This window comes from Lutjanus erythropterus, chromosome 1, assembly GCF_056507025.1.
Source record: "Lutjanus erythropterus isolate fLutEry1 chromosome 1, fLutEry1.hap2, whole genome shotgun sequence".
Lineage (NCBI taxonomy): Eukaryota > Metazoa > Chordata > Actinopteri > Lutjaniformes > Lutjanidae > Lutjanus > Lutjanus erythropterus.
In genome coordinates this window covers 3,571,056-3,594,775 of record NC_139317.1, presented here as the reverse complement: position 1 = coordinate 3,594,775, position 23,720 = coordinate 3,571,056, and the positions used below count along the sequence as shown (strand labels likewise).

Below are 23,720 nucleotides of genomic sequence, written 5' to 3'. Positions count from 1 at the left end.
GACCTTTCTGTGTGGACTCTGCACGTTCTCCTCCGTGCTCCGGTTTCTCTCACCATCAGAAACATGCGTGAGGTTAATTCTCCCGCCGGTGCTCCGGACCAAAGCGCTGGATCAGAGGAGGAGTTGGTAACCAGGCGCCTCACAGGGCTGCACACTGCTCCTCAGGGAGGGATTAAATGCAGAGGTCAGATTTCACTGTGCATTGTTCTGTGTTTTGTGTGTGATTGCACGTGATAATAAAGTTGTTGTTCTTCTTCTTCAGATAACTCCACAGCTGTAAAGATCGCCTGCTACATCCTGATTGGAGTCGGGGCTTTCTCCATGCTCATGGGCTTCCTCGGCTGCTTGGGGGCCATTTATGAGATCCGCTGTCTGCTCGGCCTGGTGAGTCACAATTTGTATGAATAATAAACTTTAAAAGATACAGCCAATGTCTGTCTTTTTCTGTTGTTGTCCCATGAAAGTTAGTCTCCCAATTTCTTAAAACAACTGCACACTTTAGTTTTTATCAAACGTTACTCAAACAGGAAAAGTAGTGCATTTGTTGGGGACTATTTTCAGCGGCGGATGAATCCACGTTTGGTGCTCTAGTGAGTATTTTTGGCAGGAGGACAGTCTGTGTGGGATTAAGTCAAAATACACACACTGACCTTTTTGTTAGGTACACCTGTACAATCTATTGCAATTCAATTTGACAGTTCTGATGTAAATTCTACCTTTACAAAGTTTTATGTGTTTTTGGGTGACAGTGTATAAATATGTTGATAACTGAGGTCATAGTTAAAGGCTGTGATTTGAGCTACATTATAATGAGAAGTGTTTCTAATAAACCCCTCATGAATGTAAGTTGAAGGTTTTCCAGCTATGTCACCCAGCCCTGTTTGTAAGTAGAATAATTGACGGCACCAGTTAGAGAGACACAGCGAACTAAGAATTTAATTGCACTGATAACTAGTTTATTTTTGCTTATCACAATAAAACCTTTGAATCCTTCTTAGGGCGGAGATTTTAACTACACGTACGCATGACGTCTGCCTCACGTATCCCTTGTCCATTTGGAGTGTTGGTTGTGCACGCCCTCAGAAATCAATGCTGTGCGTCTGCAGAGGGTCAAAATGCATGAAGTATCGTTCACGCTACACAGCGACAAACGTGCCCGCCACAACAGCTGGCAACAGAAAAGTTCAGTTGTAGAAGTTGACGTAGAAACATGTCAAAATAAATGGAAACGGGATTGAGACTATGCATGGTGGAAGATGATGGAAAAACTCCTTTTCCTCTAGTTTTTTGTTTTTCAGGTGGTTTATGGTCTGAGTTCTCTGTCGCGCCCTCTAGTGGTGTTTCACAGTAACACGTGTTGACGGCAGTTCGCTTCACTGCGTAGCTGGTCGTCTATGATCAAACAGCAAGTATATCAGATCAGAGCCGTGGTGCAGACGTGTCGTGCTTGGTGGAATCAACCGGTTGGAGTGTGCAGGTGTACCTAACAAAGTGTGTGTGTTCATAGTCAGTCAGTTCAGCAGTGAGCATCACACAGCTCTGTGGCACAGAGGAAGAAGATCTACAGACTGTGATTCACACACTACACTTATTAATAGACATATTGACTGTTGTATTTAAATATAATGTCATAAGTCTCATCTTTAACACACTGGTTTGGTTTGACATCAGAGTCCAGGTGTGATCCTGATGTGCCTCCAATCAGCCAACACGTTTTGATCCAGATGTTTGTGCGTTTGATGAGTTTAACATCTGTCGTCTCTCCTCAGTACTTCACCTGCCTCCTGCTGATCCTCATCGCTCAGATAGCAGCCGGTGCTCTCATCTATTTCCAGAAGGATGTGGTGAGTGATGTCACTTCCTCTCTCTGTCTCTCTCTCGTTCTACTCCATCGAGCCGTCGTCTTGACAGCGGTTTGTTCGTCTCGCCCACGAGTCAAACGTTAGAACGGTGATTCTGACAAATGGAATGTGGAGGTTTGGAGCACACCTGTTAATAACACACCTTCATCCATCGTCTGATTGGTCGCGTTCACACCCACGATGTGTCACAACACGCCGTCATAAACACTAAACTGTGTGTCTGTGACAGAGAAACAACAGGAGCTGTGAATAGAAACTGATTGTCCAACAATAAACCCCACTGACAGAGAGATCAGGGTCTGATGAGGCGACATATGGTCCATATAACACCAGCAAAATGAAATTTAAACTGGCAGCATTGCAGCGCCCTCTGGTGTTTGATCTCAGACATTTTACAGATAAACAGGACAGGGTGCAAAATGACTCTCAAGAAGCTTTTCCCCTGATACTAATCTGAATTTGTGTTTTCTGCTTTTTAGATTTGAGTATTTGCGGCTTTCTGAACTTTAAAAGAAATCAGCTGAAAGTCAAATCTCTGTAGGTTTGCCTGTAAAAGTTTAAAGTATGCAGCTACACTCCAGCCTGTTGTAAACTGACATGTTTATCAGCAGAGATTTATTTTATTTTGAAAAACTGGATTTTTGTCTCTGCTCCAAGCTGCAGACATGACTGTAATGCATCTTTTCTTCCTCACTTTCTATTTGAAAATGAAGAAATATTTCATGTGCAAGACTTTATGATGGATTATTTACATTTTCCAAGAACAAACGCAACATTAGCGTTCAGTGAAGATCCAAAGAGAAAACATGTAGTTCAGGGGTTTCAAACTCAAACTGGGGCCACTGATGGTGTTGTCTTCTCAGAGGGGGGCACTTCAATGTTCAAGTGCTGCAAGAAAGTCCAGTGTTTCTTAAAATTTACTTTTTTGTTTCCTTTACTAACATATTTCATCACACTTTACAAAAAAACACCCTGCAAACAGTGTTCTCTATACACTTTATATACATCAGTGAGCTGTGTGTTGGACATTAATTCAGAAACTCTTCTGTTCATTAATACCTCTGATGAAAATAGCTCTCTGAGCAGTGTCGGGTTTTGTCTGTGCTGTGGTTTCATCAAACGCTGCAGAGTACGTGGTGAAAACTGTGGCGCGGTCACATGACTGATCATAAATGTGACTTGATAACTTGCTAATCTGATCTTGCTAAACAGCTGTTCTTCTCTGGACATGAAATATCAACGAACTGAAAAATGCAGTCCAATCAGAAACATAAGAAAAACTAAAAAAAATTAAATAAAAAATATATTTTGCAGGCAACATTACACTGCATTTCTGACAGTCTGTTGCAGGCCAGAGGGAGGAGGAGAGATGGGGCAGTTTGAGACCCAAATATGTCAACCTGAGGTGTGAATTTGTGAAGAAATACTGCCGCTGACCTCCACCATTCAGTTGCTTTTCATTTTTAGCTGTGCTAATAAGTGCTAGCAGCTAGCTGGGAAATGTGCAGCCAGACTCTGGAGCTATCAAACCCTCAAACTGTCGAAAACAAGTCTTTAAGCATGTAGATAATATCCATATGGTGGCGTCAACATGTCCTTTTAAAAGACACTACTTGTCTTTAGAACCTGGTAGCCATCACTACGGGGAAGAGCGCAGTCTGGAGCAAGAGGGCGTGAATGTCAGGTGACATGGAACAGCCAATGACTGCAGGGCTGAGGCTGGGTCGGTCTGTGCGAACCAGTGAGAACTGGTGACATAGGAACAAATTTATAACAACACTGGTCTCAGTGCAGACAGACGGACTCTCAGGATTCAGGAAGAGTTTTTAGGAGCAGACTAAGCTTTTAATTCTGACTGGTTTTACTGCAGTCTGTGTAGTCCTGAGACAAAATCATGAAAATATAGAATATAATCGTCATGAAATCTCTGCAGCTGGCTCATGCACTCTGCTAAGGCACCGAGTTATACCTGAATGCAGCTTTTAGAACACGTTTTGATTTAAATCTCTGTCGACTCAGGCCCGGCCGGGCTTGAAATGCGCTGGCGGAAACCTTTTCCAGCATCTTCCCCCTTTAAGAAGAACAGGACACAACAAAACTTTGCTGCACTTGTTGTTTGGATCTCTATAACAACTCATAAGAGCAGGTTATAACCAACAATGACAGTTCATTTAGCTTGAAAGGACCTGAGCTGTTGATGATTTGACTGACAGAGAGATCGTCCAGTCAGTTCATGTGCGAGTAAACTGTGTCCCGTCTGCTTCTCTGTCTGTGTAAATGAGTTATTTTTACTTTAAGCTGGTTGTGACTGTGCAGTAGTGCTTCAGAACCCGGAGGAGTGTCTGCACTCTCCTCTGCTCGCTCACACGCAGCCTGCTGGATGTTTATATCGTTGCAGTAATTGACCTCAATGCAAAACATGTGTGCCTCCCTGAGACCTCATGCTGCGTTTACGTCATGTGAGGTACCCTAATTACCAGTTTCCAACTCATAAGTAGCATTTATGTCAACATCCAAGTTGTAATTATGACTGTGACAAGCAGGATTTTCTGAAAGCTTTGACGTGTCCGGTTCAATGCCTAATAACAAGGAGGCACCTGAAAATGTAAACAAACGGACCCTCATGTAACGAAAGACTGATGTTAACTGATGTTTGATGTTATTTTATGAATGCACAATATTTCTAATACTCATACAACCATCTTGAGTTGTCAGATAATATGAAACAAGTCATGATAAATTTGCAGTTGCAGCCTTCTGTCCTACGTGACATGAACACAACATTACTCTCTGTGTATTGGAGCCTTGCAGGGCTGCAGTCGGGGCTGCATTTTTATTATTTAATGAATCTGTGGATAATTTTCTCAGTTGACAGTTAGAAAAAAAATGATGTGTCACAATTTTCTGTTTTGTATTTAAACGGCTTTAATTTTTTGGTTTTTTTTGCTTGAAAAATGAAATAAACAGGACCATCTGGTTGCCGGATGGTTAAATATTCTTTATCACAATTATCACCTTCAAACAAAGACAAAAATGACAGACAGGACTTTAAAGGTGCAGCAATGAAAAAATTTAGTTTAATACATGAAAAAATAAAGTGAAATTATCAACAAAAGGTAAAGAATTAACAGTTTTTATGTTATTTGTAAGACATCTATGTATGGTGTATCAGAAATCTGATGAAGTTAGCATGCTAAACAGCTAGCCGCGGCCCGTCCACTTTGTACCTGAGAAGGTAATCGACCAATAGTAGAGCTCAGGCCTCCTCCCTGTTTCCTTTGTTCCACAAGGCCTTTTTTCCCCACTTTTTTTCTTCCATTTTTGCTGTCCACTTCGCTGCTGTGACACTGCAAATTTCCCCATTGTCACAACCGTCATAACTATTAGTTTTGACTTAAAATGCCAAGTTAAGACCGACTTGGCTTCAGACCAGATATAAGTCGTTGGGGCTGCATTTTTATTATTTAATGAATCCGGGCAAAGTCAACAAGTAGGATGACTAGCTGCCCAGCTAACTGAGGTAACTGTGCTAACTCACTAACAGCTACAATTAGCAGCAGTTTCTCTGGTGATATACTGCCCCCTATCTGTTTGGAGGGTGAATTCTATTGCACTTTAAAAAGAAAATACTAATAATTTGACAGTGAAAACTGTTGAATATCTGTTGACCAACTAATTGTTTAATCTGTTTAGCCTTATGATATGTGTGGACTACAAACATGGAGGCTTAGAAATACAATTTATAAGACAAAAATGCACATTCTTAAGGTTGATGCAGTAAATTAAAAAAAAAACAAAACAACGATGCTGTGAAAAAAATCTTTCCTTTATCCTCATCAGTAAATTTAACTCAACTTTGAAACAACAGAGTTGATTTTCTTGCTCTGTTGAGGGATTTATGTGGAATCAGTCACAACATTTATGTAACAGACTTTTTACAAGTGAAATCTTAACTTTCTTACTTAAAAGCACACACATGTATACAGTCAGAGTTTATAGCTTCAAAAGTAAAAAGTTCAAGAAAATCCCTCAGACTTGGTCCAGAAGTGTCCTCTGAACCAGACGTCCTTGTTAAAAGCAGCTGAACAGAATGAAATGACTTCAGACAGATATCTGTTTATTGTATCTGAACGTTTGTTGGAAGCTTTCAGGCTGTCGCTCTCTGCCAAATGTAAAGGTTCAAGGAAAAAAAACTTGCTCTGAAAAATAGCTGAAACCTTGAGCGTCTCAGCTTTTAGGAGAAAAGATTTAGTGACCATTAGACCCAGATTTCCTGCGTCTGGTCTCCGGTGATTTGGATCTGAAGGTGTCTGTATTCAGCTCCTGACTTTAATGTTCTGGACATCCTGGAAATTTAGATTTTACTGATCAGACGGCCAAATTCTCCACCGCAAGAATTCAGAGCTGCTGCCAGCTGACATACCGAAGTCATGAAGCAGAATTATGATTATTCAGGAATGTTAGAGAAACATGGTTCTGATAAAAACTATTTAATGCTGTTAAATATCAACAGATTCCCTCTTTGCTAAATGTTTTAAACCTTTTCAGACTTTGAGAAACAGGATTATTAGCTTTATTGCAGGGATTTAGATGAAAAGGTCGATACCACTCAGCCAGTTAGCTTAGCTTAGCATAAAGACTGGAAACAAAGGAAACGGCTGTTCTGGTTCTCTGCAAATGTTGTTTTTACACTTTGGTTTTTGCACAGATTAAACAAAAAAAGATGGTTAACTATTGAGGTTTAGAGGTGCTGGAGGCAGATTTTCTTATCTCTGGACAGAATCAGACTAGCTGTTTCCACTCTTTGTGCTATGCTATGCTAAATTAAGCTAACTGGCTGCTGGCTTCAAGTCTGTAGTGGAAAGAAATGCGTAACAGCTATTTTTCACTCTTATTGCTGATACTAAGTGTGTGCTCAGATAAAAACGCCATGCACAGTTTCATCTTATTTTAACATGAATTTGGACGCCCACACCAACTCTCTATGCCAGGGATGTCAAACATATGGCCTGCGGACCAGAAAAGGCCCACAAAAGGGTCCAAACTGAACTGGATAATTTTGCAAAGTGTGAAAATTGCAGAGCTGCAATAAATTCCAAATTTTCACTGAAAGAAGGGGAAAAATTTAGATTATCTTTTGTTTATAGGTTATTATGCAAGAGTTTTTGCAACTGTAACCTCATTATTTATTCTCTATTTATACTGACTTCATACAATTAATCATGTATGCAATACTGACTTGAATTTTCAATAACATGTGGAATAACACAAACCATATTACACGGTTATATATGATGGTAGCTGGATGCACATTTTTGCACATAATTCTTACATCCATTCTTGTATTTCTATTCATTTATTTTCCATATATTGCAGTTTTAGTTTTATATATTGCTGTGACATACTGTAGATACATGTACCTTTATACACTGTATATATTTGTTATTCTTCTTATTATTATTATATTATATCTTTTATATATTGTAGTAGAGTGTATATATTTTATACAGATTATTTTATATTCTCTATGCTTATATATATATATATATATGTATATGTTCTGTTCTTGATTTGATTTTCCAACAACGATTCATCCAGTGAGATAATTAATTACCTGAAGACGCTGATGAAGCTCTCGATATGTCACTTAAAGTTTTATTTTTCTGTGGAGGGTTGAGTTAAACTTCTTCCGCGCTGGCTGCAGGTGTGCTAATGTTTAAACAGGTTACACTCTTCAGTTTTTAGACATTTTTTGTGTTTGACCAGGTGTTTCCTCAGGTGAGACTTGTTGCCCTCACCAGCTTTGCATCTGGCATCACAAATACTGCAGTGAATCTTGTCTGCATCAGATTTTGAAAAGTTTAACTGCACTTGTGACCACTTTCCACTTGTTTCCCTGACTCACTGTAACTTGCAGTTTTGTCCAATCACTGCAGCCTTTCTGCAAATTTGACCAATCATAGCAGTCCCCTGCACAAACATCATGCATGTATGTTTCTATGAACTGATTTAATGTTTTATTATTTTTGTATTTTATTTCTTATTTTGTCACAGCTACTGAAAAGAACACAAGATATATCATAGTTATTAACATTTTGGTGACGTTACTCAGAACGCAGTGTGGTTTTATTCTCTCTGCTTGAGGGAAGTTGTCTTTGGTTTTTAATGAATTTTACAAAAATTGACTTGTTCCTGAAATTTAATTGCAAAAAACACCTAAAAACATTGCAACATGCATCACAATTTTTTGAGAATTAGCCATTTTAGGCCACAGCAGCGCCTAAGTACCCAACTCTGTTCTGTAAATTCTTGATCTGCAGTCTTACAGCTGTGGGATAAATGGTTTGGTTTGGTTTCCTTCTTTCATAAAACAAGTTACGCATAATAAAACTCTGGAGTTTAAATTTAAAAAGAAACAAAACCAAATCAAAAGACACAAATTCTTTCCAATATGAACCACAGACTTGCAGAAATGCACAAAAGCTACATACAACAAGTAAAAAAAGGCCTTTTTTTCTCAAGTTGAGTCATTTTCAACAGAAGCGAACGTGTCCTCACTTCAGTTTGAGCCAACTAAAACAAATCTGTCGTCCTCACGTCTCTGATTCTGTGTTTGCATCACTGGACGTATATTTAATCAAACACCACGTCTGTTTTCTTTCAGTTAAATGAAGAAATGTCCAAGATTGTCACCAAAGTGCTGGACAACTACCCCGGCAACAACTCGACCACGGAGCAGGCCTGGGACTTCATCCAGAGGAATGTGAGTGGGAAGCACTGATCTGGGGTCAGATTCATGCTATTTAAATCTTAAATCTGTTTGGTCCAAAATACAAACCGCTTTTATGTAACTACAACAAATATAAACAAGGACGACACACAACACGCTGTTCCAGATAATAGAGAGGTCAGTCATCGCTGGACAGTCTGCTACACACGGACCTCCACAGACCTCTGATCAGCGATTTTAAAAGTCCAGAACAAAAAGACGAATCAAAGCTAACAGAAGTGCAAAGTGTTTGGTTAAAAAATAAATTATAACTGTGTTCATTTTAACAACAGTCCATCAGCTCCGTTATCTTTCACCGCGACCTCAAACTGCAGCACACGAGTAAAAGAAAAAAGCTTCTTAAAGGAGATTCACGGTCTAAATAAAACGATTCTGATTGTTCCATTTAACAGGAACGTCTACAAGTTCTTCACAAAATACATTTCCTTCCTTAGAAATATATTATTTAAAGCACTAGGAGTGTTCGTCTTCGCTGATTATATTCTGCAACAGCGTCAACATAAACATATTCACTTCAAAATGTGCTTGAAAAGGTTTTGTTTACTTTATTAATGTTTTGTCAGTTTCTATCATCGCTCAGATTGACTTTATTATCTGTAATGTTCCCATATTTTCTTTGGATCATTTATTGTTGGATAAAATCAACACCGTCTGTCCAAACACAGAAGTTATCATGGATCACGTTAGCTGGTGAAGTAATTTAGGCCAAAACCACAGTATCACAATATATTTCACATGATTTGCGATCATATTTGTCAGCGCTGACTCAGGACTTTGTGTTGGACTCTGTGTTGTTGTGGGTGTCGGTCTTTTGTCGACGTTAGCGGACTCCATTTCTAAGCTAACGTTTGGCAGTGTTGCTCACCTTTACAGAGACGTCAATCCACAGACTGTTGAACATTTTATTGCATCTGTAAGGTGCATGTATTCACCACAATATCCTGGGTTTGATTCCACCTTTGTTGCATGTCAAACCCCTCCCTCTGTCCTCCTCTGTGTCCTGTCCTGCCTCTTCTGTCCAGTAAGGGTGAAAACACCACACAAAACAAGACATATAACCTGTAAATGAGTATAGACAGTTTGAACAGGAGGTTGCTGCTGTGTTGGGGTCAAAGTTCAGTCATTAGTGTGGACGTTGTAGATGACGAGGACGCTCCTGTCAAACTCTCAGTCTCCCATCTTGTCGGGAAAGCTGATGTAAAGACAAAAGTCATTTTTTTTCTACTGATCATCCTGTCTGTCTCTCTGTCTGTCTGTGTGTCTGTAGATGGAGTGCTGTGGCTGGACCGGCCGTCTGGACTGGGACGGTAACATGGTCATCGTCAACAGCTCCCAGCTGCTGTTTCCCTGCTCCTGCCAGAACATCTCGCTCGCCAACGGAAACTTCTCCGACAGCGGTTTCTGTGAGGCTCAGACGCCCGACTGGCCCGTCTACGATGTGGTAAATAACCCGCGTTCTTCTCTTCTCTCCTGTCACCCGTTTGCTGTCCCCTGCCTGTGTCGTCTTCACTCACTCCTCTGTTTGTTTGTTTGTTTGTTTGTTTGTTTGTTTGTTTGTTTGTTTGTGATCAGGGCTGCGCTGCCAGCGTGGAGAGCTGGCTCCTCACCAACATCGGGGTCGTCCTGGGAATCTGCCTCGGAGTGGGTCTGATCGAGGTACGGCGGCACCAACATTCACAAACGTGTAAATTACACTGAGGGCGCTTTGTGTCGAGGAAGCCGTCAGTCAAACTCTGATGCAAAGCAAACGAACAGATCAAGACAGCCTGAGAAGGAGGGTCTCTGTCCGCTCTGCACCAATGGGACTCCAGCTGACTGTGGTGTTAAAAGCAGGGTTGTTCAGAGTCTTAGGCTGGATCGGCATTACCTGCTACCATTGTTGGGTGTTGTGACAGTAAAAATATGACCACTGGTAGAGATTTGGCAACATCATTTCCATCATAGAAACCGTGCCTCAGTGTCTCTGTTATAGATGAATCTGTCGACCGCTTTATGTTCCGCCATCTTGCAGCGCTGCCATGACTTTGGCGGCAGGTCGTGTCCGTCACTCTGGGCGTCTGCTGGTTGTCTCTAGAAGGGATTCCCGACTCTTGCAAGATTTTTCATGATTATTTTCATCTCGCAGGTCTGAGGTTCACTTCTATACACGTGTCTGTTGTTTCCTGCTGACAGACACAGATGGATAATTGGACTGACGACGTTAAACAGCGACCTTCAGGAACTGATGAAGGTTCCTTTTAGAGTGCTGATATTAATGCTCTTCAAATTTTACACAGTAGTTAGACGCTGGTCATGACAACGGCCAGAAATGAATAATGGAGACAATAAAAAAATGGACCACTTCCGCCACATTTTTTGTATATTCAAGATTTTCAGGATCAGAGTTCCTTTCTGTTAATATTTCTGATCCCCTCTGACACATGGCGGTCCTCTGTCCACTGAAGAGTCTCTGCTCTCAGACAGCAGCTCTCTTCATCAAGTAAAGGTTTGTGTATTTTGCATTCCTTTTTTTTCCCCCCAAAGTTGAAATTTGACTCGACTGTTGGAGCAGCTGAACTGCACAGGTTCTTCCTGACTCCCTTGACATTGTTCTCAAAAGTAATGTTACATAAAAAGTGAGTGTAAAAGTAGAAAACTGTAAACTTCTTATGACGGCTCGCAGTTTTTGGCGCTTTGGCGTGTTTTGTAATTGCAGATGAACACAGTCGGCACAGATAGAGCACAGATGAAAATGTTCCCGTAGTCTCTATGTCGGTGGTCTTAGGCTGAAACATAAGAGTTAAAGATCAGGATTACATACTGTGTCCTTAACTGTGTAGTTTTTGCACCAGGAGTCATTAATATAGACACAAATGCCGCCCCACCTCATTTTCCCCGAGGTTGTTCCTGTCCATACGAACGTTTGAAGCCCTGATCCTGAACCAGTGGGTCAGGAAAGTCTTGAAGCCTGGTCTCCCTGTAGATCATGAGGCAAGACTTCTGATGTTTATTGCAGATTTTTGTGCTCAGGTGTAGCTCCTCCATTTTATTCCTCAGCGTTGCTGAAAAGTATTGATAGCAGCGGCGGCTTACCGCACCTTTGGCGGAGACGGTGTTGTGCGCAGCCCCTGCTCCATCGTTTCCGCCGCCGGCTGTCTCCACGCCGTCACAGCAGCAGCTCCTCCATGTTCTCCAGTAGGCCCGGTTCGGGTGCAACTTTTTTTCCTGCAGGGACAGCAGCCATTCTCTGCTGCACACCCGCTTTTGTGCTACTTTTGTTTTCATGTTATATTTTTCCAACGATGTTCAAACCCAGAGAAATCTGTAATTTATTCAAGGATAACGGTGAGTTTAATTTGGTCGCCTGTTGCCTTAACTTGTGGTCAAACATTAGACCTTTTCTGTGAGCATGATTTCTGCCGGAGTCACATCAGATAGATTTTCAAAATCAAACTGCATCTTTGTTTAATTATTGTTTTAATGTGATGGAGACCTCTGGTGGCAGAAGTTTCAGTCTGAGTGTTAAACACTGTTAAGGTCAAGTGGCACCTTTCATTCTCCACCGTTATAAAAGATGTTAAAATGTTTGATCGATGTTTGTTTTGTTCGACAGCTGCTGGGGATGATCCTGTCCATCTGCCTGTGCAGGAACATTCACACAGAGGATTACACCAAAGTGCCAAAGTACTAAAGCTCAGCGGAGGAGGAAGAGGAGGAGGAGGAGGAAGAGGAAGAGGAGGAGGTGACGAGGCTGAACTGCAGATGCACAGAAAGAGAACAAGAGGGAAATATAGTAAAATGATGCTTTTTTTCCACCCTGTATCTGGTGAAACATTTTGTCCAAATGTAAAATAATGTGTGTTTGCTTTATATTTTATTAGATTATTCTTCTTTTCAGACACCTCCATCTTTTTTTTTTCTTTGTTAATCCAGTTTCTTTGGAGCACTTTAGAGACTTTTTTGTATTAGAGAGCGACGCTGAAAAAGTGTTTATGAAATTAGAGGAAAATGATGGATGAGAGTGGATGAGAGAGAAGTTTGAGGTACGGAGTGACGGCGTCGCTGGTTTCTCTGCACGTTATTGCTTCACGGTTTTAAGTTTCCCTAAAAAATCTGAAGAGAAATCATGTTTATTACTGTGTGTAATGACAGAAGCTAAGTCTGGGAGATTCTGATTTGGACAACTGGAAAATCCACCGTGTGTGGTGTGTGTTTTTTAATTTTTATACACCAGCGTTTTGAGTTATTGTGAAATGTTTTTAGTACTTTGTATATAATTTTAGTCATTATTTGTGTGAATTTGAATCCAAAAAAATACTGCCAGTGTTTCCTTTAGCAGCTGGTCTCCTTTTTAAACTTTTCTTGTCTTTTTGTTTTCATGATTTATTTCTTTATTTTTCATTGTTCTGGTAATAATAGAAATAATGAGATACTAAAGAGGAACGTTTATGATGATACTTGTTTTCTTAAAGTATCGCTCCCAGTTTACAATTGTCTGTGATGACAAGCAAAACTTTTTTTTAAGCTTTAAGTTCATATACAAGCCCAAATTCTGCCAACTTTAACATAAAATGACGAGTGTTTGAGGAGTGAAACGTTTATTTTAACCACTTTTTGAAATATGTGAATTTAAAATACGAGGAAAAAGATTATTTTGGAGCAGAGGAAATATTTTTCGGGGGAGATCCATCTGGGAAAAAGAAATTAGTTTATACAGAAAAATCATTTTGAAATTCATTTCTGTATAATTTTAACTTTCAGCCAAGCTGTCGTGTTGTTTTTATAATGTACAAATCCACCATCCTGTTTTCTTTTTATGTACAGTCTGTATGAAAAACATCCATTAACCTTTATAATAGTTTCTAAGACACAGAGGGTACGAACAGTATGTTTATAACTAGATGGACTTCTGGTAGCTAGCTGGATTAGTAAGTGTGTACTCACAACATTCATTATATTTCATTTTGACAATAAACTGATTACAGTACAGTTTGTTTGTTTGTTTTATATCCATTACTGAAGCAGGAAGCCACGTCCTGTAGTTCAGCTGCAGAATTAAAGTCTTAAAGCTGAGATAATCAATAATAATTTCTAAATCTACATTTTCTGAAATTATCAACAGAACGTGAAGAGATAGCAGGTTTGACATTACGGCATAGACATTTATGGTGTTGCGGAGATATCTACTAAACTTAGCATGCTAACCAACTAGCCTTAGCCCATCCTGTCATGTAATACCACTTTGTACCGCAGGAGGTGATAGTGAGTAAAGTCTGGCTTCAGTCCAACATTAGAGAGTGAAGAAGAAGCTCTGTCACGAGGGCAAGAAACTACATTCAGCAGCAAAGAAACAAGTGATAGAAACAAGCAAAACTAGATGTTAGCATTAGCATTAGCATTAGCATTAGCATTAGCATTAGCATTGCTTTCCACCAGCAAGTAAAGAGACGTAAGTTGATGCTGAAACTGCAACATGTCTTCTAGACTGGTAAGTAAACAGCTGTTGATGCTAACAGTGGCTATGTAGAGATAGCATATAAAGGTAGCTAATTATATAATGCTACAGTCATCTGCATTAACACAAAACAAACACAAAAAGTAGGGCCGCAACCAAAGATTACTTTTTTGTTCATCAATCCTGTGAATCATTTTCCTGATCAATTAACCAGCTGATCAGTCTACGAAAAGTCAAATAAATACTGAAAATATCAATGCCTTTTAAAGCCCAAAATGACGCCTTACTGACATTGTTAATATGTTTGCTAAGTTAGCTGTTTGTTGAAAGAAAAAAAAGTTCTATAGGAGGGACTTGTTTCCTTGTTTCTCATGATAATGTTGGACGCCCCAACTTTCTGGTGAAATGTTGCCCCCAGTTTGTTTACAGGTAGCCAAGTCTTACATATAACGTTAGCTACTTAAATATGTAACATCGCTGCACTAACATGTAAAAAGAAAAAACAAACACAAACCATATGTCACACTGTATATTAATTTATTGAAGGAAACGGTGTGTTTCTAACTAGCTTGCTAGTTGCTGTGACTTTTGGAAAAACCCAGAACACGTCAGAGAGTGAGGAAGGAAGTCGGCAGCTTTGGCGGCTCTCAAACTATGAAACTATGAAAACAGCAACTCCCATGATCCCTCACTTCATCAGACGTCATCAGACTGCATCTTTTGTTATTGTTTTAATGAAAGAGACCCACAGCAGCAGAATTTACACATTGTGTATTGAATATAATAAATTGATATACATATATATATATATATATATATATATATATATATATATATATATATATATACACATATATATATATATATATATTTAAACCAATAGGAGAGAGAGTTTTTCAAAATAAAGAGAAAAAAAGATGATTTGAACATTTCCATGGTAACTGCTGATTGTGATTATGTGAAAATCTCCATAAACATTACTAAACAGACCTCGAGGTGTGATAATTTGTATACATATATACTATACATAAATGAATAACAATACTGCAACAGTACTGAGCTGCACACATGCTGCAGTTCCTGCCCAGACCACTAGAGGGTGACATCTCTCTGCACAGAGACCACATCAGAGACAGAAAGAAAGAGAGAGGATGAAGAACTGAGTTTATCTTGTGATTAAATTTTGATTATTAGAAAGTCATGTTTATGTATTATTTATTTAGATATTCAAAAGTTTTTTAAATGTATTTTCTAGTTTGTTTGATGTGGTCAGTTTCTTGTATAAGTCAGGCTGAGAAACAGGGAGGATGGCTGCTGTAAAAAGGGTCAAAACACATTTTTAATGTCACATTAAAAGTTAGTCCAGCAAGAGTTTTTTTTTTTAAGATTAAAAATGAAGACATTATAACAGTATAAGGAGCTGCTTTCATTGATTAAATCTTCCTACAGTTAGATTTAAAAAAAAAAAAAAACCTGCTTTTTATTCAGCTGTTTGACATTAAAGTAAAAAGGTAAGGTTCAATGTTTTGTCTTCTTTCCATTGTTCTTGTTAAAGGGATAGTTCACCCAAAAGTGAAAATTCAGTCATCACCTTATCACCCTCATGCTGATTGAAGGTTGAGTTTAGTTTTTTAGTCCACAAAACTCTGCAGGAGTTTCACAGGAAAACAACAAATAGTTTGAGTGAATGGTGACCAATAAAAAAAATAAACATTAATATTACTCCATACTGCTCGTCTGGTGTAAGTCTCCTAAAGTCCCAACATGCCGTTTGCACACCGTCACACCACACACACACACAGTTCAGACAGTGTTCATGTGAACGTGTCTCCAAGCTAAAGATCTACAGTGAAGATTCAGGATAAAAACATGGAATAAATGCCATTTTTTTAGTCAACTTGTCATGTTTGGGCTTTAGGAGACTTGGATAACACCAGTTTTTTACAGTTGAAAAGTGGTCACCATTCACTTCCATTGTTTGAATCATCTCTCTCTATATCTGACCTCCAATAATCTGGTTTATATAACTGATGAACCCATGAATGAAAGTGTCAGGTGTATTTGTGGTGTTCACTGCTCTGTGAGTAACAGCAGCTCCCTTGAACCGTTCAGATGACTGTATCACACACACACACACACGCACACACGCACACACACACACACACACACACACACACACACACACACACACACACACACGTTCAGCCTCCTCCTGTGTTCAGAAGCAGAGGGACACTCCCACGTCTGTCCCACACACACCTCCAACTGCTGCCCCGAGCAAAGTGCTCAGAAACCTTTGCCAAAACTCTGCATGTGTTATCCTACACACACACACATACACACACACACACACACACACACACACACACACACACACACACACACTGACTTTACCCTGTGCAACACTTCATCTCAATACAGTTGTTTTTTTAAGTATTTTTTATGCTTTTGTACTTTTGTTAGGAAAGAACAGCTGTAGTGAGTGTGATTATTTATTGATTATTAAATTAATTGCAAACTATTTTAATAATCGATTAGTGATTTTGGGTTAGTTTTTTAACACAAAAAGTCCAAATTCTCTGATTTCAGCTTCTTAAATGTGAATATTTTCTGGTTTCTTTACTCCTCTTATGACAGTAAACTGAATATCTTTACATTTGATGACGTCACTTTGAGCTTTTGAAAGTGTTTTTCACCATTTTCTGATATTCTACAGTCAAAAAATAATAATCGATTAATTACTGAATAATCAAGAAAATAATTAAAATATATGAAAATCATGAATATATGATGCAAATAATCATTAGTTGCAACCCTGCTTCAGTACATAGGACGCCCTGGATATACAGGTTTTTAGCATCATGTCTGCAGTACATGTGTATGCATGACATGTTGGGCAGAAACCTTGTATGTTGTTTTTTAAGAAATGAAAGAAAAAAAAAACTGTGTATTTGTTTTTTTGCTGCTGAGGCAAAGTTAGAATCTTTTTTATACTTTTAAACAGATAAAAATTTATAAAATCCACAGACAGACATAAACAGTGAGACCTGGCATTGATTTATTAAAAAAAAGTAACAATATGGAGATAAAAAGGTTTGTAAGATAAGATAAGATAAGACAGACTTTATTGTCCAGAAGGAAATTTGTCTTGGATAAGACAGCAACAATATATAACTCTTTTGTGTCCTTCCAGTTGTGAAGCTGTGCTACATCTAAATCACAGAAGCTGCAGTTTGGAAAGATATGAGAAAACAACATTTTACTGAAGTTCTGTAGTCCTGCAGAGACGCCTTGGCCTACAAATCCTTTTCTCCAGATTTAAGAAACCATCTTTATTTGGTAAACAGTCCAACAAATGTCACATCATAACGTTGTGATTTTCATTTTATTTCATCATTCCCACTAATCACAAGGTTACATGTATAAACTGCTGGTTTATATGTTTTCAGTGTCATTCCAGTTTCTCCTTTCTCCTTTATTGTAGTCACTAAACAGATTTTTCTCCTTTTGTGTGAAACCTTGGTAAGTGAAGGGTTATATCTCCTGTGTGCACGTAACCGTGTCTATAATGTCTTTTTGTGTGGGTCCCAGTAAGAGCAGCAGCTTCCATTTTAGCAGCCGGTTCAAGGTCAACTTTGTCCACAATCGTCATTTCAACCAAACAGATGTTTCAGCTGAAAAGAGACGTAATTTCTTCAGTATCACAGCAGAAAATGACCAACAGAACACAGAAAAATCCTGATAATAAATGATAAAGGGCCAGTGAACAGCTCTGTTCACGCGGGTCGAGGGTTAAGGACTCTTCAGTAATTTCATTTATCCTGACAATCCGAGGATCAAACCTGCTTCTCTCCAGCAAATTTTGAACGAAACTTATAAAATAAGATGTGTCGTCCTACATTAAAATACCAAACAGGTTATAGTTGTTAGTAGCAGCTTCACTTCACCAGCTACAACATGAAAATACTGTTTACACCTTTATTTGTAATAATAATCCAGTAATATACGTACAGATACAACAATGAGGAGCCTCATTCTGCTGCATTATTCAGTGGGTTTGTAAATGTTTGCTAGAGGCTCCATCTGTGTCACGACAAGGCTAATGAACAAGAACTTGTTAAGCTAAGGATGAGTGGTGATGCTGCTGGAGTGGGTGAGGATGTGACCAGTTTGGAAATGTGTCCATAATTCTTAATGGCAGGACTTCTGAACTTCTTACAAATGATAAATACCCCCATATGAAGGCTGCTCCCCTGATGGTCGACGGTTCGAATCATCAGTCGGAGCAGCAGCTGCAGCCTCAGGAGAGAAGCTCCGCACTTTATAACTGAACTGCAGGAGGATCCACACTTTGAATTTCTCTGACTGTGTGAGAAATTTCACATCACAGATCATTGAGAATGGCATTAAAATCCAAGTCTAAACAGTAAAACATGTAGGCTCATCCAGGAATTTAGTGTTGTGCACTGCACTGTAAAAAAAAGAAAAGGACAAATCGTTGAATATTCATATAAGACGGGCAAATCTGATTTGAGTAAAGAAAACCTTAGTTGGGGACAGGTCTACCCTATACTGTAGTAAAAAACTAATACTGAAACTAATAAAAAAAAAAATCAACCAAAAGTAAATATTTTCAGACACAAACTAAATAGAAATGATCAAACTGGAAACAAAGTGATGATAAACTGAACTGAAAACAAAAATTAACAACAAAATAAAAATAAAAAATAATGAAAAATATAAAACTATGATAACTCTGGTATAGATAGATAAGGTGTGAAGGTGTGTGTTTGCCGTATATTGATTGATTATCAGTTGTTTGTTCCAGATGTTGGTTCCTCCGCTCTGTAACGTGTGAAAACATGTTGCTCAGGAGGAAATGACTAAATAAAGTTAGATTCAGCTCACGGTCCGAACACACACGCCGTCCTTCAGCACAGACGTGAGAAACAACAGCTGACAGGAAACAGGCAAGACATATACTCACACACACACACACACACACACACACACACACACACACACACACACACACACACACACAGAGTCCAGACCAGTGAGATCATCATCAGCCATGTTGAGCTTAATGTAATTTCACCTCACAATGAGGGGCGTTGATGCTCACAGAGGAAGTCATTAGTGAAGTGAGTCTGCGTGGGGTCGGTGTTTCATTCACAACGTTGGTGTTCAGAGAAAAACTCAAACTGCACAACTCTGATTAAAGTTCTGACTCTCTCACATCAAGAAACCTGCTTTTACTCAACTACATTCATTAGTTATTAGTTACTTTGTAGATTCAACACAAAATCAGAAAAATCATCAACAGATAAATCCTGATGTTTTATTATAGACACAGTTCAAATCACACAGTGGATTTCAGCAGGGCCCTTTTCCAGTGTGCACCATTATTGTCAGTTAATGTCAGCTGCCGATTTAATATGAAAAACAGACAGTTAATACTGTTGATACCTCCCAGTGGGAGACCTTATGTTTCATGCAGCTGTGTGTTGCTCTCCTGTGTGCAGGTCTCCTGCAGCAGCTGCAGTCAGTCTGCAGTCAGTCTGCAGTCAGGCTGCAGTCAGGCTGCAGTCAGTCTGCAGTCAGTCTGCAGTCAGGCTGCAGTCAGTCTGCAGTCAGTCTGCAGTCAGGCTGCAGTCAGTCTGCAGTCAGTCTGCAGTCAGTCTGCAGTCAGTCTGCAGTCAGGACCTGGTGGTTAAAAGCAGGGAGTCTGCAGCTGAAAAGGCTCAGTGAGCCGTTCAGCAGACTGAGGACTGCATGTCTGCAGTCTAGTCCTGCAGGGACAGGAAGGACATCTTGTTGTCCTTTGTGTGTCACATGTTTTGCTAACCCCCCCAGCTAGCAAAGTCACTTGTTGTCTTCTGTGTATTCTGTGTCTTGCTAGCCTTCACAGTTAGCAAGGACACTCACTGGCACTTCATGTGTTTGTCAGCTTCCCTGGTTTGCAAAGACACTTGTTTTTTGCGTGTTATGTCATTTTATTTAGTATTTTAAGTTAGAATTTATTGCTATAATGTTTGCTTTACTTAATCTGATATTAACTTAATTTGAAAAAAGAATCTTTGTTTACGCTCCTGTCTCAGTTTTCCCTTCCTATTTTTTCCCCAGTTACTTTTAATTGTTGTTACACCCCTCATCCCGCAGCCCAAAGTTGGGGATCATAACACTTTATTTTAAAGAGGAAGATACATTTTGTTTAACCAGAAACTGCTCTCGCCAAACTCTTTTACAGGAACCAAATAAAACTCATCAGAAACATCTTGGTCCACTGTCCCAACAGTCAAAAATTTTAATTTCTCTGACTGTGTGAAAATATTGATATTTTCACATCACAGATCTCAAAGAAGTGCATTAAAATATGCGGACAAATTGTCGAATATTTGTATAGGACGGCCAAATGTGACTCAACTTAGAAAAATCCCAGAAAATATTAACTTTTAAGAAGCTGGAATTAAAAAAAATGATGTTTTTCGAGGTATTCAAGCTGATTAATCAATTATTAAAATAGTTAATTATTAATTTAGTAGCTGACACCTAATCGATTAGAGCTGAACTCTTCTTACACTCCTGCTCAGACCAAATATAAGATACTGGAGTCAACTGAAGTCTCTTTCATTCAGTGATTTTCAGTGTGACTTGTTCTGCAGTGAAACATCATACACTGAGCTCAGTGTGTTGTCATTTATTATGAAATACAGGTGGTTGGTGATTATCTTTAATTCACCCAACATGCAAATATCTGCAGCTGAAACACTCAACAAATTTCGAGTCAAAACATCCAACATGTCGATGAGTTTCAGAATAATGAATAAAACATGTTCTGACCAACATGAACGTATGAAAAGAAGCTCAGGTCGTGTAAAAACACTCTCAGATGTGAGGCTGCTGCTGCTGCTACATGTACTGTAGGTTGTGTTTTGATAGATTGGTCCTTGAAATGCTGCGTGAGTCATTTTTCGTGCACTCTGGGCTTTCAGCTCGACACTCGCTGCTCCTGGTTTCTCCTGCATGTACAGCAGGAGCAGCAGAGCATGGAGGAGCTCACCTGGAGGTATTGACATAACTGTGAATGTCCACAGAGTCTGTCCCAGGTGTCTCCTCCAGCAGCAGGCAGAGTGTTTGTTATTCTGTAGGTGCGCAGACCCACGAGTCTTCCTCCTCCTCCTCCTCCTCCTCCTCCTCGTCTTCCTCATGCAGTATCAAAGATCACGACAAGTAGTTTAACTCTGCATGAGAGTGGAGGTTTGAGTTTCTGTGTTTTGCAAAAAAACAAACTTAAATACATATTTAATATTATGTTGCACTGAGTTCATTTCATCTTTAACATATTGGGTGTTTTAAACAGTGATGGAATGCAACTAAGAATATTTACTCAAATACTGTATTTAAGGGTAAATTCAAGGTACTTGTCCTTTACTTTCATTACATCTCAGAGGGAAATATTTTACTTTTTACTTCATTTAATTCAGTTTTAGTTACTAGTTACTTTTCAAATTAAGATTTTTATGCACAAAACACATGAAAAGATCAAAAATGTAATGTTTTCCAGTTTTCTTTTAACTATTTGAATCATTTTAATGTATTTTTAAAATATTCTTTATTAATTAAATTACTGTGCTTACTTCACAGAAAAAAGAACAAAAATAGAAACAGAAACAGGGCTGCAACTAGCAATTTTCCAGATTAATTGATTGTTAATCAATCAGTGGTTTTGTCCATAAAATGGTGAAAATTGTTGATCAAGTTCTCAAAATCCCAAGAGGACGTCCTCAAATGTCGTCTTATGTCCAAAACATTTAAAGTTTACTGTCATAAGAGGAGTAAAGAAACCGGAAAATATTCACATTTGAGAGGCTGAAATCTGAGATATTTTTTATTTAAAATAATCTCAACATGATTAATCGATTATTAAAATTGATTCCAATTAATTTAATCGATGAATCTAACAGAAACTTTATAAATACTGTTTATCCTTCCCAACCCACAGTCCCAGCAAACAGTGAGGATGATAATTATAACATTAACATTAAAAATTGTATGTTTGATTAAGAAATTTGCGGTGGTGAAAAGTTGCATACCTTCTTTCCATCAGTGCAGCTCATGGAGCTTCACTTCCCTCCGTCACCTGGCAGAGAAACTTCAACACTGACAGTGAATTCATTCATTTTTAACTAACAGAAGAGTCACATGCAGTTTTGATGGATGTGATTTATTTTTTTATTAGACAAAGTCTTCTGTAGAAGTTTTTGTGTCTGATCAGTGTCATATATCACCCGACTGTTTTATTCACTCTTATCACTCTTTGTTTCCAGCAGCTGGTGTTAGCAGGTTAGCAACTAGCTGAACATAAACCCCTTTTCAGTACAGATGTGCTGAATCAGTTTGACTTGGTTTGACTTGGTTTGACTCGGTTTGACTTGGTTTGACTTGGTTTGACTTGGTTTGACTTGGTTTGACTCGGCACATCAGCCCTACATGGCAGGGAGTTTTACAGCAGAGCTCTTAACTTGAAGGTGTGTCTTGTAAAACTCTTCGATCTGAGATGGATGAACGGTGAAATATTGCAAAAACAGAATGCATCAAAGCAAAAAACAAACTAAACAGGCAACCGAGTGTTTCAAGTTGAAATTTTAAAATTTGCCATCAGACTTTGTGTCTTGGAGCTTTTTATTTTAGTTTTTTACTCAGCTTCAGAGTAAATGAAGTCTCTGTATTTCTGAGTAAAGTAAAGGTTGAATGGTTGAATGAGTGAACAAAAAGTAAGTTGAAGCAGACGATGTGAACTCTTTGAGTAAAAGGTTAAAGAAGTTCCTCTCTGCAGGACACGACTCAAGAGTTAAAACACCATTAAACACTTTTATTTTTTTTATAAAACATCAAATTGGACGCAGCGTTTCAACCATCTTTCAATCAAAGCGGCTCTCAGAGGCACAAATCTACCCCCTGCTCGTGTGCAGCCCCAGTGGGCGACCTTTCTTTTCCCCAAAGTCCTTCATGCTCGCAGCTCCTCCGGAGGCCTGTCAGGGTTCATACATCAGGTACCTGCGGCGGGACGGCCGCGCCCGTCACAGTGACAGGGGGAACACGCTGAGGTAATGGACAGCGACAGAGCACGCTCACAACTCACTGCTCCAACGTCGCTCCAACCAACGAGACGGCCGTCCTCCTTTACATCTCTGAGAATGTCTTTCTTTCAGAGGACGAGACACAGCAAGAATCTCAATTTCACTGCTGCTGGACGGCTGATGTGAGACAGACAGGCTGTCAGGCCGGATGGCAGGTGGTGTTTCGGGTGGAGAGATCAGAGTCATTTGTATTCAGGGAGTTTTTGTGTTTGATATCTGAGGAGAGGCTGAAATGTTTTATCTCATCTGCTCTGACATTTCTGTTCTCCAAACAAAACAGCTGCTCGGTTTGTCCACACCGTATGTCTCTCTGTATTAACCATATGTCTTTATGACCTTCACACAGAGACACAGACACATGTCTTCACATTTACAGTCTCTCTGTATGTATCTGTAACTAATACACTGTTAAAAAAAAAAGTAGAAAAATGTACAGAATAAACGTTCATCATCACTGATTATTTTGTTTGAAGCCACTGAAAACTTGGCTT

General features: G+C 39.1%; 1 protein-coding gene across 1 annotated transcript in view; it reads left to right on the top strand.

Annotated features, from left to right (window-relative positions):
- The window catches only part of LOC146332491 (CD82 antigen-like), a 54,997-nt gene extending 41,377 nt beyond the window's left edge, over positions 1 to 13,620 (top strand). The window contains exons 4-9 of the mRNA XM_084721832.1: positions 263 to 384; positions 1,770 to 1,844; positions 8,527 to 8,625; positions 9,920 to 10,093; positions 10,225 to 10,308; positions 12,245 to 13,620. Of these exons, the coding sequence (XP_084577958.1) occupies positions 263 to 384; positions 1,770 to 1,844; positions 8,527 to 8,625; positions 9,920 to 10,093; positions 10,225 to 10,308; positions 12,245 to 12,322 (632 nt within the window). The 3' untranslated portion in view covers positions 12,323 to 13,620. The remainder of the gene's footprint in view (positions 1 to 262; positions 385 to 1,769; positions 1,845 to 8,526; positions 8,626 to 9,919; positions 10,094 to 10,224; positions 10,309 to 12,244) is intronic.
- The last annotated feature ends 10,100 nt before the right edge of the window (positions 13,621 to 23,720 follow it).